The sequence below is a fragment of the Athene cunicularia genome (assembly GCF_003259725.1).
Source record: "Athene cunicularia isolate RWA chromosome 17 unlocalized genomic scaffold, athCun1 chr17_part1, whole genome shotgun sequence".
Lineage (NCBI taxonomy): Eukaryota > Metazoa > Chordata > Aves > Strigiformes > Strigidae > Athene > Athene cunicularia.
Window position 1 is genome coordinate 9783039 of NW_020799122.1, and position 12852 is coordinate 9795890.

Genomic DNA, 12852 nt, shown 5'->3' on the forward strand with positions numbered 1-12852 from the left:
ATAAGAGACAGCGCCATGGGAGATGTGGTCTCCACGCACCTGGACGAGGGTCGCCGCCAGCACATCGCGGGTGAGCTCCCACCGCGCATCCCCCTCTCCCCTTAGCCCGGCCGGGCTCTCCCCATACTTCTTTTCAATCCGGGTGGGGACACCCGCCCCTCCACTCCGCGTGTTCCCGGGAGCCCCCCCCGCTCCTGCTCTCTCTCCTTTCTCCCGGACTTTAAACTTTTTTTTTCTTTCCACCACGTCGCAGTTTCCCTGTGGTTTTGCCTGTCCCCTTGGCTGGGCACAACACGGGGGGGCGGGGGGAGGGGGGCACCCGAGGTGCCTGTCTGCCTCCCAGATGAAAGGCTGAGTTGTGCCGGGGGTGTTTATGTTGGCTCCGGGGACCGGGAAGCGTGTTCTTGTGCTGAGCTTCCCCGGGCTGTGGGGAGGGAAGGGGGGGAGCGGGGCTCCAAAGAGATGCTGGCAAGCCGGGTCCTGCGCAGGGAAACCACTGTCAGCGTGGGGTTTGCTGGGGCTGAGCCGGCAAATAAACTTTTCCCCCCTTAGCAGTGCTGGGGGATCCCTCGGAAAGCCCCCCGCAAGGTCTCTGGGGTGGGGAGAAGGACTGGCTGCATCCCTGGGGTACCCCCTGGGATGCCCCAGGCCTGCCCCAGCACGGGCAGGACACAGCAGTGTCCCCGCCAGCACTGTGGGAAGGGGAAGGGTGACAATGTGGTTATTGAGAGCCCGGCTGTCCCGGGGTGTCTGCCCGGCAGTGCCTCTGCCCCCGGCGCAGGATGTCTGCTCCGTGCCGCCTGGGAATCGCTGACCGTGGGATTACGGCTTCTGTACAGGCAGGGTTTTGTGCGAAGCGATGGCTGGGAGGGTGGCGGCGGGGGGGCAGGGCTGCTAATTGGTGCCTGTAGTGACTTGCTTGACCCCCGTAAGTGGGGTCACCCCTCCGTCGGGGTGCTGTGCCCCCTCGCCCCCCCGAACTGCCTTGCGTCACTTGTGATGCTGGTGCTTCTCTCCCTGGGGCTCCTGAGCCGGCAGGACTTGACCTCCAAGCCCTTTCATGCTCTGGCTTCGGTTTCAGCTCCCCAGGCTGAAAAACCCTCCTCTCCGCCGGGTTAAGCAACCCCCCCCGTGAAGCCGCACCTAGTCGGGTGGTACGGAGCAGCGTGGCCTCGTGCTGGACCTTGTGCGCCTTGCGGAGAGCTCAAGGGCTCGGGGAGCACTGGGGTTTTGGAGTTGGCTCTGCTGTACCTTTCCTCCGTCTCCGCCATAAAGCCATGGGAGCGGCTCTGAAGTCCTTTTTCCCCGAGGGCTTTGGGGAAGAAGCTGCTGTGGGTCTGGCATTGATGGAGCGGCGCGGTACGGCCGCCGCGGTACCGGCACACGGGCTCTACGGCTGATGGCATCCAGTGGAGTCCCTCCGCCTCGCCAGGCCCTGCCGTCCTGGGCCGGCTGGCAGGAATGCTTACGTGGTATGCGGCTCAGCAGGACACCAGCAGGTTTGCAAGCTTTGAAGGAGAGATTGTAACCCGCTGTGGGGTTTTCGCGTTGCATAGTTAAAGACGGGGCTGATCCATGAGGCTGCGCCGGCTCGGGTCTGTGCACAACACGGTGTCGAGTCTTGTTCTCCGCAGCATGTTTGGGTCCAAGCACATCCTCCATCTCCCTTTAACTTGCTGATTCTCTGGGCAGAGACTTCTCCCCGTCCAAGCCCTGTGGTCTTAATCCTGAAGAGCCTGGAAAGAATAACAAGGAAAAGCCCAGCTGAGTTTCCTGTGCGGGAACCTGTCTCTGCTGGGTCAGAAATTAGGTATTTGCAAGGCCAGGCTGGATGGTTGCACCCTGGTGGGGACTGATCCATTAAACCGGGAGGTTTCAGCCTATGTTCAGTGAGCTGGGGACAGCAGATGAGTTTTCATGGGGAAAACAGGATTCCTGTGAAATAGGATTATGGAGGCTAGGCTGGTGCCTGTCCTGTGCCATGCTGCCGTGCTGAAGGTTCGGGGTGAGCAGGAGGGACTCACACCTGTACTGGGACACCTTCCTGGGAGAGACTGGAGCCCACTGGGTTCACTGAGCACCTCTCTGCTTTCCACCCAGGCTCCTCGCTCGGTGAACAGCCCCCAGAGCTGGGAGGGGCTGTAACCCAACAGGCAAGGCACGACTTGCTGTCAGGCATGCAAAGCAACGCGGTGGGGAAAACTCTGGGTTTTCCTGCCTAGCTCGGTCTGTTCTCTGCTGCCGCTGCTCCTGTCGGCACCCAGGGAGGGATCCAGCGCCTCTTTCCCAGCAACTTTTCCCAGTTGTCCTCCCAACTTGGGGGAGTTTGGAGGAGCTGCCCAGACTGATGTGGCCCCTAATTGCAGCAGGGACAGGAATGCTCTGGGCTTGGCAATGCTCCTCGTGGCTGCAGCCCCCTTACACCAGCAGAACTGTGCTGGCTGGGCATGAAGCAAGCCCTGGGGCTCTGGGGAGATGGTGAGAGCTTGGGCCAGATCCTTCCCCCCTGCTGGGAGCAGAGCTCTGAGCACTGCAGGTGGGTTAAAGGCAGGAGGGAGATGATGAAAAGCCTTCCTGTGCCATGCACGGCGTGGTCCCCTCTGCATAGGGACGTCAAAGCCGTGCTGCAAAGGTCCCATGCCCTGTCCCAGCCCACGCGGCGGTGGCTGCAGTGGGGCTGATGCCAACGTCTCCCAGCGGTCATGAGCCACATGCGCGTGACTTGTGTGTTGGTGGCTCAGGACCAGGGTCTTTTCTCCCACTGGTGGTGCTGGTGGGGCTGCACCGCTCTCCTGCTGCCTGCGCAGGCAGGCAGGCAGCATCCCTGCCAGCAGCGGGGCTGCCCTGCTTCACTGGGGCTGACAGGGCAGCCTGGGGGGTGTGATTTACACCAGGGTTTTCAGTCAGTGCTGCCTGCAGCTCCTGCCTCCCTTTCTCTGGGGTCTCTACAACCACACGTGGGCCTGGAGAGCTGTGGTGATGGGGCAGCTGGTAAGCGCTTCTTTCTGCTGCCCTGCTTTGGACACGATCCTGACTGGGGTCACCCAGTTTGTCCAAACCTTTCGGCTGCCCTCCTCCTCCTCTTCCTCCCAAATGTGGGTCGAGAGTTGCTCCTGACCTGCTCTGGGGTCTGGAGCAGTGACTGGCTCCCCTCCTTGCACAAGGGTGCCCAGCACGGACACCATCGCCTGGGGACACAAGAGTAGCAGGCATGAGGTGTCCGGCCAGGGCTGCCCTCAAAGCCAAGATGTCACTGGGTGCCTTGGATTTTTGCAGTGTCCCTTCCTGCCCAAGGCAATAGGTGCCCTCAGCAAGGGGTTGGATGAAGCTCTTCCCTCATGCTGGAATAACTCCTTCCCCGTGCATCCCAGTCCCATGGACTGCTTCTCCAGGGGGGTGAGGTGGAGCGTGGCTGACACTGGGTGGAGCTGGGTAGCTCTGTCCCGTGGGGCTGGTGGTCCCAGGCACCCAGTGAGTGGGAGAGCCCAGGGACACGGCAGGAGCTGCCTGGTGACTCCATGCCCAGAGGGATGGGGAGGTGGGTGGCAGCGAAGGGAGGGTCCCTGGGAGCTCACACCTTGTTCTGGTATCTCCAGGGAGTCACCAGCCCCTTAATTGCTGAATAAACCAGCTGTTAATTTGGGGTGGGACTTCCTACAGACACCAGCCCACACAACGGTGGCAGAGGTGACACTGAGCCTCACCTCTGGTGCTGGACCCACAGCCTTTCCTCTCCAACGGGCTTTGGTGGCTGCTTATCCCCAATGCTGCCGAGGAGCATCCTTCTGCTGGGAGGCTGGGTGCCGATGGACAGGCTGTGGAACCAGGTCCAGAGGTGCCTGGCAAATGCCGAAAGGCTCCTGGCTGCAGTGTGCCACAGGAGGGGAGGTTGCCGACAGCGAGAAGAGGTTTGCTGTGGCTTCCTTAAGCACGACACTCATTTCCTAGCCCTGGCCATGGATCAGCTCCAGACAATATGGGAGGTGGTGGCTGCTGGTGATGGGCTCTGGGGTTGGTCTTGAGGGTGAAATCCTCACCCTGCCCTGGGGGGAGTGGTGAGGGAGGCTCTGAGGGATCGGCGCTGCAATATGCTGGAGATGCGAAGTGGTTTCTTGTAACGAAATGTGTGTCTTCTTTCATCGTGAAATAAATAACTCCCCTGGCATGTCAGGGCTCCCTGCCAGCGGGGAAGGGCTGGTTCTGGCAAGCTGGGGCTTACCTGCAGCCGTCGTGTCGGGGCATGGGGCTCGCTCAGAGCCAGCGTGTCAGGGCAGGGGACATCGCCGTCTGCGGGGCCTCTTGTGCCGATGGCCTTCCCACGTGAGCTGGAGGTGGGAGCCCTTCCAGCCCTGCCTGCGCTCAGCCTCAGGGCAGAGCCTGCTTTTCCTCCTGGGGGGGGCTTTCCCTGCTTCCCCCAGCAAGGGTTTAGCCAAAGGCCTTGCCTTGAGCAAGCTGGGGGGCATGCATAGAGGGCATCCCTGCTCTGCCTGGGAGCAGGAGGGCTGGGGACAGGAGGAGCAGAGCCAGCATCGCTGTTGAGAGCTCTCCTTAGGCCTTGGGTCAGCCCAGGGAGAGAAAAGTACCCCATAGACCAGAACCCTCCCCCACTGCAGTATCAGACACCCCCAGACCCATTGCAGGCAGCCAGCAAGGGAAACACGGCCAACAGCTGGGATTTCCCAAGCCTTTGCTTCCCTCCTGCCCCCAAATTGCTGCAGAGGTTGGCTCTGAGCCCCGGGAAGCTCTGTGCCTCTTGGCACAGCCCTGTCAGCTCTGTCCCACCCTCCCGGGGACCGACGGGACCCTGTCACTCTGCCTAAGCCCCACAGCTGGTTGCAGCAAGCCACTGGCTCCCACCCCTGGCTCTGCCAGTCTGGCCCCACGCTGGGAACAGCAAAGGTGCCACGTGGGCATGGGGACAGTCACTGAAACAGCCACCGAGAGAGCCCAGGGTTGGGTGTGCAGACAGCCCAGGTCTATGGGGATGCAATGGGTGGTGGGTCCCATGGACAGACCCCGCAGGCGGCCTCATGGGCAGGAACCTGGTCCCAACCCATGGAGAAGGAGCAGCGTCGGACCCACCCATCCCATTTCCATCCCTCTTACGGCATCCTGTGACCAGGCTTTATTTCACAACCCAGCCGGCAGCTGCCCTGCCCCTGCTCCCAATGAGCGGGGAGATGGGGGGAAGCTGGAAAGCTGTCGGCTCTTGCCTCCCACACCGCCAGGACCCTGGGCTCCGTGCATCTCTGAGCTTTCGGCAGGCAGAAGGGCTGGGGAGATCCCAGGATCTGTTTGAAGGCAGGAGAGAGCAGCAGCTCTCCAGCATGAGGCTGAGCACCTGCTTTGCCCCTGCAGGACCCAGGTCTGGTCCCACCACCCAGTTTTCAGAAGGTGCCAGGCCGTGAGATCCCCAAGCAGAAGCTGTGCCCCACCAGCCCCGCGCTGGCCCCTGAGCCTTGGCCTGTGCCGGGATGTGCCGGCACCAGCTCTATGGCGAGCTGGGTCCCACAGGGGCCAGGAGGGGAGGAAGGGGCAGAGCAGAGCTGCTCCTTGCAAGCAGACTTCCTCCCAGGCTTCTGGACCAGAGGGGGAGGAAGGAGTAAAACTCCACCTTTTCCCCCTTTTCAAAGAGAAAGCGTAGCAGCATTCGGCGCAGATCCCAGCTCTGGCTGGCAGAGCACAGTGCCCTTCTCCGTGCCCTCCTGCCCTTCCCTGCCAGGGATCTGTCCCTGCCTGCAGCTGGGCTCCCAGCCCTGCTCTGGGGGGGCTCAGACTCTTCTGCCGTGGGACTCCCCAGGACGGGATGTCCCCATGCATCAGGGATGGATGGGATGCTCTGCCCTGAGCTGGCAGGGGATGGGGGCAGGACCTCCCTCCCCTCTTGCTATGTTGGTGGCTCCTGGGGCATGGGACACTTGTCCTGGCTCCTTCCCTCTGCCAGCTCTGCTCAGCCTAGGCGTGACACTCCTCGGGGGGTTCCCCTGCATGAAGGGACGTGTCCCAAAGCTAGAGTGCCCTCAGTGCTGCTGCGTAGAGCAGGAGAGCAGGGCTGCTAGCTCCCAGGCACCCACAGCAGCGGTGGCTCAGCCATGGGAAGCATCCTGAGCCCCTTCCTCTGCTCCCAGCGCATACAGGGCATCACCTGAGACCAGGACAGAGCCTTGTCTTGGGAACATCCCCACATTGGGAATATCCCTGCTGTGGGAGCGTCCCTGCCTTGCCTCTACCTAGGAGCTGCTTTGCTCTGCTGGCTGTTGCCCACTCTCCCACAGCAAGGAAGATGCTGGTGATGCTCCATGCTGCTGGGCTCTGGCTGCCAGCCCCATGGGGCAGGTGTCCACGGTGTACTGGGGACTGTGGTGATTCTGGAAAGTCCTTGGCAATGGGAGACACTGAGCCTATGGCCACCCTTGGCTGGGGCATCGCCCTCCATGGGAAGGAGGGAATGGGCATGGGGGGCATGGTGTGGGGCAGGCACTTTGGGACAGGTGGAGCCCCTCTGCCCTGCCCTGGCCTCACCGAGGAGCCGGGCACAGGAACCCCCCCAGCAGCAGGAGCTGTGGCAGAGCCCAGAACAAGCTCAGGGCTGTTTTGTTCAAATACCTCATGGTTGGGGTTTTTTTTGGATGTACATAAAAGTCTTTGTTTGGTCTCCTCCCGTGGTGCTGGATTGGGTTTCATACTGGCACCAGCCAGCTCAGTGGAGGGAGAGCATGCCAGGTTCAGCTCTTCTCCCTGGGGTTGGGCACAGGGGGGGCATGAGGGGACGGCTGCTCGTCCCCTGCCAAGCACAGATTTGCTGGGACACCCCCGAGCGAGGACCCCCTCACCCCCTGCTGTCCCCAGCACCCGGCGCGTGAGAGACCCAGAGATGCCCAAGTTTGATCTGGCCCCTTGGCCTTGGGGACCCCCCTGGTCCCACAGCTCCCAGGTGTGACCGGGCCCCACGTGGGTGCCCAAAGGCCACTGCTGCCGCCGCAGGACCCCACAGCAGCACTGCCTGTGACCCAGCGCTGACTCGGCTGCCATGGGGGTTGCGCCACGCTGGAGCAGATGCAATGTGGCCCGGCCGGTGGTGGTGGATGAACTGGGCCTTATCTGGGGACAGGTAATGCTGGGGCCCACCCTGCTGTGGGGCAGCACTTGCCATGGGGTGAGCACCAAAGGATTGGTAGGTCTTTTCCAGCCTGGCCAGGCACTTGTGGGACCTTGGGTGACAAGGGACATGTGGGGTGATGTGACTGCAGCCAGGGTGAGGGCAGTGGGTCCTGGTCCAGTGCAGGGTTTAGGGGTGGTACCCAGCTTGAGCCAAGCGGCTCCGTGGGGATGCTTAATCTCCCCACAGCCACCTCCCTGCCCATGGGACGTATCCTGACTGTCCTGTGAGCACAATCACCTCTTCTGGTGGGCTTAAACCTGGTCCCTGTGCCCATCTGGCAGGTGGCACTTTGGGCCAGGGTGGGTTTAGCCCTCCTGGGGTGCCTGTGTGGGCACCTGTGCCCCCTGGCTTTGGAGCATCACTCTGAAGGCAAGGCTGGCAGAAGGAAAGGGACGGGGCAGGAGGGTCTTCTCTGGATCAGGACGGGATCTCCTCCTGCCCCCACCCCTCAGGAGCTGTTTGGGCAGGGTGGTTCAGGGCAGACATCTCACACTGGGCTCAGTCCAGCCCCAACCAGCTTCTCTGGAGACATTCAAAAGCCCCAAACGCTGTTTATTATTCACACACACATTCCTCGCACGCAGCCCCGCAGCAGCCTTGTTCCTGGGGAGCAGCGGGAGACCGGCATCCACGCCGCGGGAAAACACCCGCCGGCACGTAGCCGGATGTTAATCCCTTGTCCGCTGGGCTGGATGCGGCCCTGAGCCACAGGAGCAGGGCTGATACAGGGGGCTGAGTCCGGCTTTGTAGTTGGGATTGGGGAGCAATGGGTGAAGGGTGTCCGAAGCACGGTCGAGAGTGCTGTCAGGGTTTTTCGGCTGTTTGTAGGCTGAGGAGCTGCTGCTGAATGTGCTGCTTCGTTTTCAGCCCCGTGGATTTCGTGGTCTGCTTTAGATCCTCCCGCGGCCGCGCTGGGCACGGCTCTGCTTCGGCAGGTTTGTTTGCTCTGGGCTGGGAGGGGAGCGGCGTTGTGCAACCGCCGCAGCTGGGCGCGGTGCTGGGAGACGGGGTGGGTGCTGCCACGGTGGGGACAGACCCCCCCGGAGCCTCTCCGGGGACATCCCGGGGGACAGGGGGTGCTGCCAGCATTTGGAATGGGGAATGCCACAGGGTGCTGGTGAAGGGTGCACCTTGCAGGCAGCGAAGCAGAGAGCCATGTCCCCGACGGGTGCCCCAGCCCTGAGCTGGCACTACGGGCGCTTCTGACTCATCCGGGGGCAGAGCTGTGCGCGGCAAAGGCAGGGCGAGAGACGACGAACCGGTTCAGGCCTGGGCCCATCTGGTTTCTTCTCTAAGGCTCTGCTGCCTCATCCCTTCCTGCTGCTCAGCCCCCATCCTGCCCACCCTTCCCCACAGAGGCGTGAGTCAGAGGGCAGGCGGCCGCTCGGCTCATCCCCAGCACTGCCGGCCATGCAGCTGCACGGGGCTGCTGCTGAGGGGGTGGCAGGATGCATCCCCTTTCCACATGGACCATGCCTCTGAGCCGATGTGTAGCTGAAAATATTCCCCGTGGATTTTGGAGCAGTGCTGGTGCCAGGCAGTGATCCCTGTCCTGCCAGGTCCCCCGGTGCTGAGCCGTGCCCTGGGCGCAGGCAGCAGTGGAGTGCACCAAGACCCAGGGCAGGCACTGGGAGCAGCCTGCACTTTCCGTTTGTTCCAGATAAGCTCAGTCTAAATTCTGATAGCAGCCTGCAACAGAGATGCCCCGGGGCTGGTTTTGAGTGGGTTTGTGTGAAGGGAGGTAAGAGAGGAAACTGTCCCTGGACTTCGCTCTTCCCTCCCAATTTATTTTTCCTTGTTTCAGTCTCTCCTGGTCTGTATGAGAGGGGAAAATATGAAGCGCTACCAGTTCAGTCCCTGGATTTTGCTTTTATGAGGAACAAACCGTCCTTCAGCTATTTTTTGTCACCATGTTCTCCTGGGTGGGGTGCTAGTGCCTGACCCCCCCCCCAGCCCGGCATCGCCCTGTGGGAGGGATGCTCTGGGGATGCTCAGCTGGGCTGAGTCAGGCCCATATGAAGGAGTTTGTGTTTCTGGGTGGAAATGAACTCAGATTTAAATTCCTGAAACCCTAAACTGCCGGCTGGGGCTTAACCCTTTGGGTGCACCCGTTGGTGCTGCAGGATGCTCCTCACCCCACTCCCTGCAGGGAGTTGGAGCAGCCCTTGGTTCTGCTTGGTGCCCTGTTGACGGTGGCACCTCTGGCACCGTCCCTTCTGCTGGTTGTTGCTGATGCTCAGCGGGCCCAGAGCCATCACGTGCTGTCACGCTGCCTTTCCTAAAATCTCGTGGGGATAAGCCTGAGCTGAGCTGGGCCTGGCACTGTGGTGGGGCGAGCTGGCGGGCAGGATGGGGCAGGGGGCACAGCCGTGGGGTCATTCCCAGCTCAGAGCTGCAGGTGGTGCTTAGGGCTTGTAGGGTGCTGCAGGTTTGAGGTCTGGCTCAGCACCCCACCCCTGCCATGCTGTGCACCCTTGGTGGGCAATGCCCGGACACACTGTCTGCATAACACCAAGATTTGGGGCACACGAGGGCGGCCGAGGGGCAGCGAGCAAACCCTGCAGGTGCCTTTAGACCAGGCAGTGGTGTGGGACTGCTGGAGCAGTCCCGCTGCGAAGGATGACCTGGGCACCTTTCACCCAGCTGGTGGCATCAACCTCCCTGCGGTGGCCTCGGTTTCCCTTGCTGGAAGAGCCACCCTCATTGTCCTCCCCAGCCGCCAGGAAGAACCGAAGCAGCCTGAGCAGGGGATGCACGGGGCAGGGCGGAGGCAGGGGGCCAGCGTGGGAAAGTTGGCGCTTGGGTGACTTTCTCCTGGGCAGCACATGCACCGTGGGGCTGCCCGTCCTCCCCAGCTCCCCTCCCGCTGGCCAGGTGCCGGTAGGACGCTGGCAGCTCCGTTACCCACCTCGGACGCTGCTCCCCAGCGCGCTGGGCAGGGCTGGGGGTGCCGCGGAGTTGTCCCGGGGGGCAGTGCCCCAGCGCCTTGCACCGGCACCTCTGCCTGCGCCCAGGAGCTGGAGGGTGGGTGAGGAGGGGCCCTTTTGGTTTTGCTGCCTTTATCTGGGTGGAAATCAGCTTCTGCCCGTTCTTGCCTCCCCGAGGTGTGAGCTGACCAGGCTGGTGGCACTGTCTGCCAGTCCCTGTCAGTGGCACCGGTTGTGGGGCTGCTGGGAGCCTGTGCTCCCTCAGCAACCCGCCCACACTCACTAATCATTTACTGGCTAAATTAGTGATTAACTCCTTCCCCTGCAGCTTTGGCAAGCCTGGCCGGGCCAGCACATGCTGCTCACAGGTCCCTTGCCAGCGGGCTGGCCTATGGGCCGTTGCCACCATGGCACAGACCATCACCACCAGGGCACAGAGGGACCTTCACTGGGGCAGGGACACCCAGCAAAGGGACGTGATGGCATGGCCCCCCCGGCTGTCTGCTCCTCCACTGTTCTGCAGACACATCCCCGTGCTGTCACCCCCTTGCTGAGCTGGCAGCAGGGGGACACGGGATGCTTGTGGGGTGGCAGGGGGAGCTGGGGCTTTCCTGCGGCCCCACTGAGTCAGGCTGTCCGGCGAGGGCTGGGGAAATGAGCCAGGCGAGGTTTCATCACAAGTGGGGGGGCCATGGCTCAGCCAGCCCAGGGGCTCTGCTTCAATGAGCTTGTTTGTCCTTTTTTTTTTTTTTTTCCTTTTTTTTTTCTGGGCCAGAGTGGGGGAAAATTCCATGCCTCCCGTGAGGCATCCCTGTGGCATCCCACAAGGGCTTGGGCACCCTGCTCCCAGCTGCTGCTCCTGCTCCCACTCACCCCAGCTGCATAAACCCAGGGGGGTTCTAGGGAAGGTTGGGAGTTTCAAAGGCACCCTCACCCCCCCAGTATATTTAAGTAGCAGTGGAGGGATGACATGGTCTCTGGAGGGCGTGTCTGGCGGGAGGGATGTGGGGCTTTGGGCTTGCAAAACGGGATGTGGGCTAAAGGGAGGTTGCGAATGACTGTTCCTGCTCGGATTTGTCAGGCGCTGGTCTCCAGCCTCCCTGGGGTGTGTGTGTGTGTGCACACGCATGTGTGTGTGTCTGTGTGTGCGTGGGCAAGTGCGTGTGCATAGGGGGGTGTATAAATGTGCATGGGGGGGTGTATGTGTGTGTGTGTGCACGTATATCTGTGCATGTATGGGGATGGGTGTGTGCGTGTTTGTGCGTAGGTATGTGTGCTGCTCCGGTCAGGAGCCCCTCAGCCGCCATGCACCGCGTGCCTGCCATCCCCACACCACCCGTGGGGTGCGTTTGGGAGAGCCCTGTGCCCTGGCTGTGGCCGGGGTGCTCTCCCAGCCATGAACACTTGCTGCCGCCCTGCTCAGCGCTGGGGGATCCACTCCTTGTCCCTCGGGGGGGCTGTGAGTGTGGTGGCCGTGCCCTGGGGGCCAGCTCTGCGTCCCCAGAGGCCTGGCTGCCAGGACCTTGGCCTGGCTATCACTGGGGTGTAGAGGAGTGAGAACTATTTTGGGTGCAGAGGAGCCATCCACCCTTCCCTACTTTTTCCCCCTTAAGCTTTAACCCTTTGCTGCCCACCCAAGATCCTGCCACATCAGGAAAGGGGAAAGATACCTCCAACCTCAGGTTATTTGGTATCTTTGAAGGGGCATGTGGGGATGCTCATCCAAAGAGCAGCTTTGCTGAGCACCCCCGGTGGGCCCTGCTCGTCGGCGTGCGTCTCAGCCCAGTGCTGGGGGAGGCTGAGCTGGTCCCCAGCCCTGTTGAGCCACCTGGGCTGAGCCATGTCCCTGCAGGACTTTGTCCCACCTGGGATGTGCTGTGGTGCTGTGGCAGTCCTGATCCTGCAGGTAACGCCGTAGGTCATGGGTGCATCCTATTGTCCATCCTCGGTGAGTGAGAAGGGCACTGCTGTTGGGTGGGAGCCAAGCAAACTGTGCAGCAAAACCTGTGCAGGATCTGACCTCCCTGCTGCCAGATTTGCTGACTCTGCTGGCCGTGGCCTGAGCTATTTAAAGCGTCACTCTCATTTTCACATGATTTTGAGGGTGATGGGGAAAACGAGCTCTGGCCATGCACTCGTGCTGTCAGGGCTGTCTGCATGCCAGGGGCTGCCAGGATGATGTTCCTGGAGCGTTGCTTCCTCTGCCACAGTGAAATGAACTGCAGGCAGCAAATACAGGCAGCTGGAGGGAAGGATATGGTCAAGCTGTCCATGCTGTTCTCCAAGCAGTAAGGTCTCTGGGCTAGACCTGGAGCTCATGGCTCGTTTTTTCCCCTTGGCTTTGCTCTAAGAGGTGCCAGAGCTGGGGCTCATATGGGAGGTCAGGATAAGAGCTGGCTTCTGCCTTAGGATGTGGATGTGTGGGGCTGCTGATGGTGCTGGAGATGCTTCCAGGGGCAAGACCTAGCCAGTCCAGGCTGCTGGACCAGCTTGGGCAGCTTTCCACAGCTTTTGGAATCCTTCTGAGGGTGAAATTCACCTCCTGCCCTGGTTCAAAGGGACTAAAACTGGACCAGGGCTGCTCTGGCCGAGCTGTGACCTCTCAATGCACAAGGGCTGCACATGCCTTTGGGTCTGCAACCTGCAAGGCTGGAGGCACGGGCTGCTCTGGTGCTGTTGCCTTCCTGCCAGGCCCGTGCCGTTGTGCTGGTGCTGCTTTGGTCTCGGTGACGGGTGCGGTGGCATGACCGGTTGGGGGCGTGG

At 61.7% G+C, this 12852-nt stretch overlaps 1 protein-coding gene and 1 long non-coding RNA gene across 3 annotated transcripts in view; one reads left to right on the forward strand and one right to left on the reverse strand.

The window, feature by feature from the left end:
- LOC113486408 overlaps positions 1-7358 on the reverse strand; it is a 23241-nt gene extending 15883 nt beyond the window's left edge. The window contains exons 1-2 of the long non-coding RNA XR_003399589.1: positions 7347-7358; positions 2434-2441 (exon numbers count right to left, since the gene is read on the reverse strand). This is a non-coding gene — a long non-coding RNA (uncharacterized LOC113486408). The remainder of the gene's footprint in view (positions 1-2433; positions 2442-7346) is intronic.
- The window catches only part of FAM129B (family with sequence similarity 129 member B), a 31058-nt gene continuing 18221 nt past the window's right edge, over positions 16-12852 (forward strand). The window contains exon 1 of one of the 2 annotated variants that reach the window (XM_026860261.1): positions 16-70. In XM_026860261.1, coding sequence (XP_026716062.1) covers positions 16-70 — 55 coding nt within the window. Of the gene's footprint in view, positions 71-7938; positions 8098-12852 lie in introns of those variants that run through there. The other variant, XM_026860260.1, reaches the window with a different exon arrangement.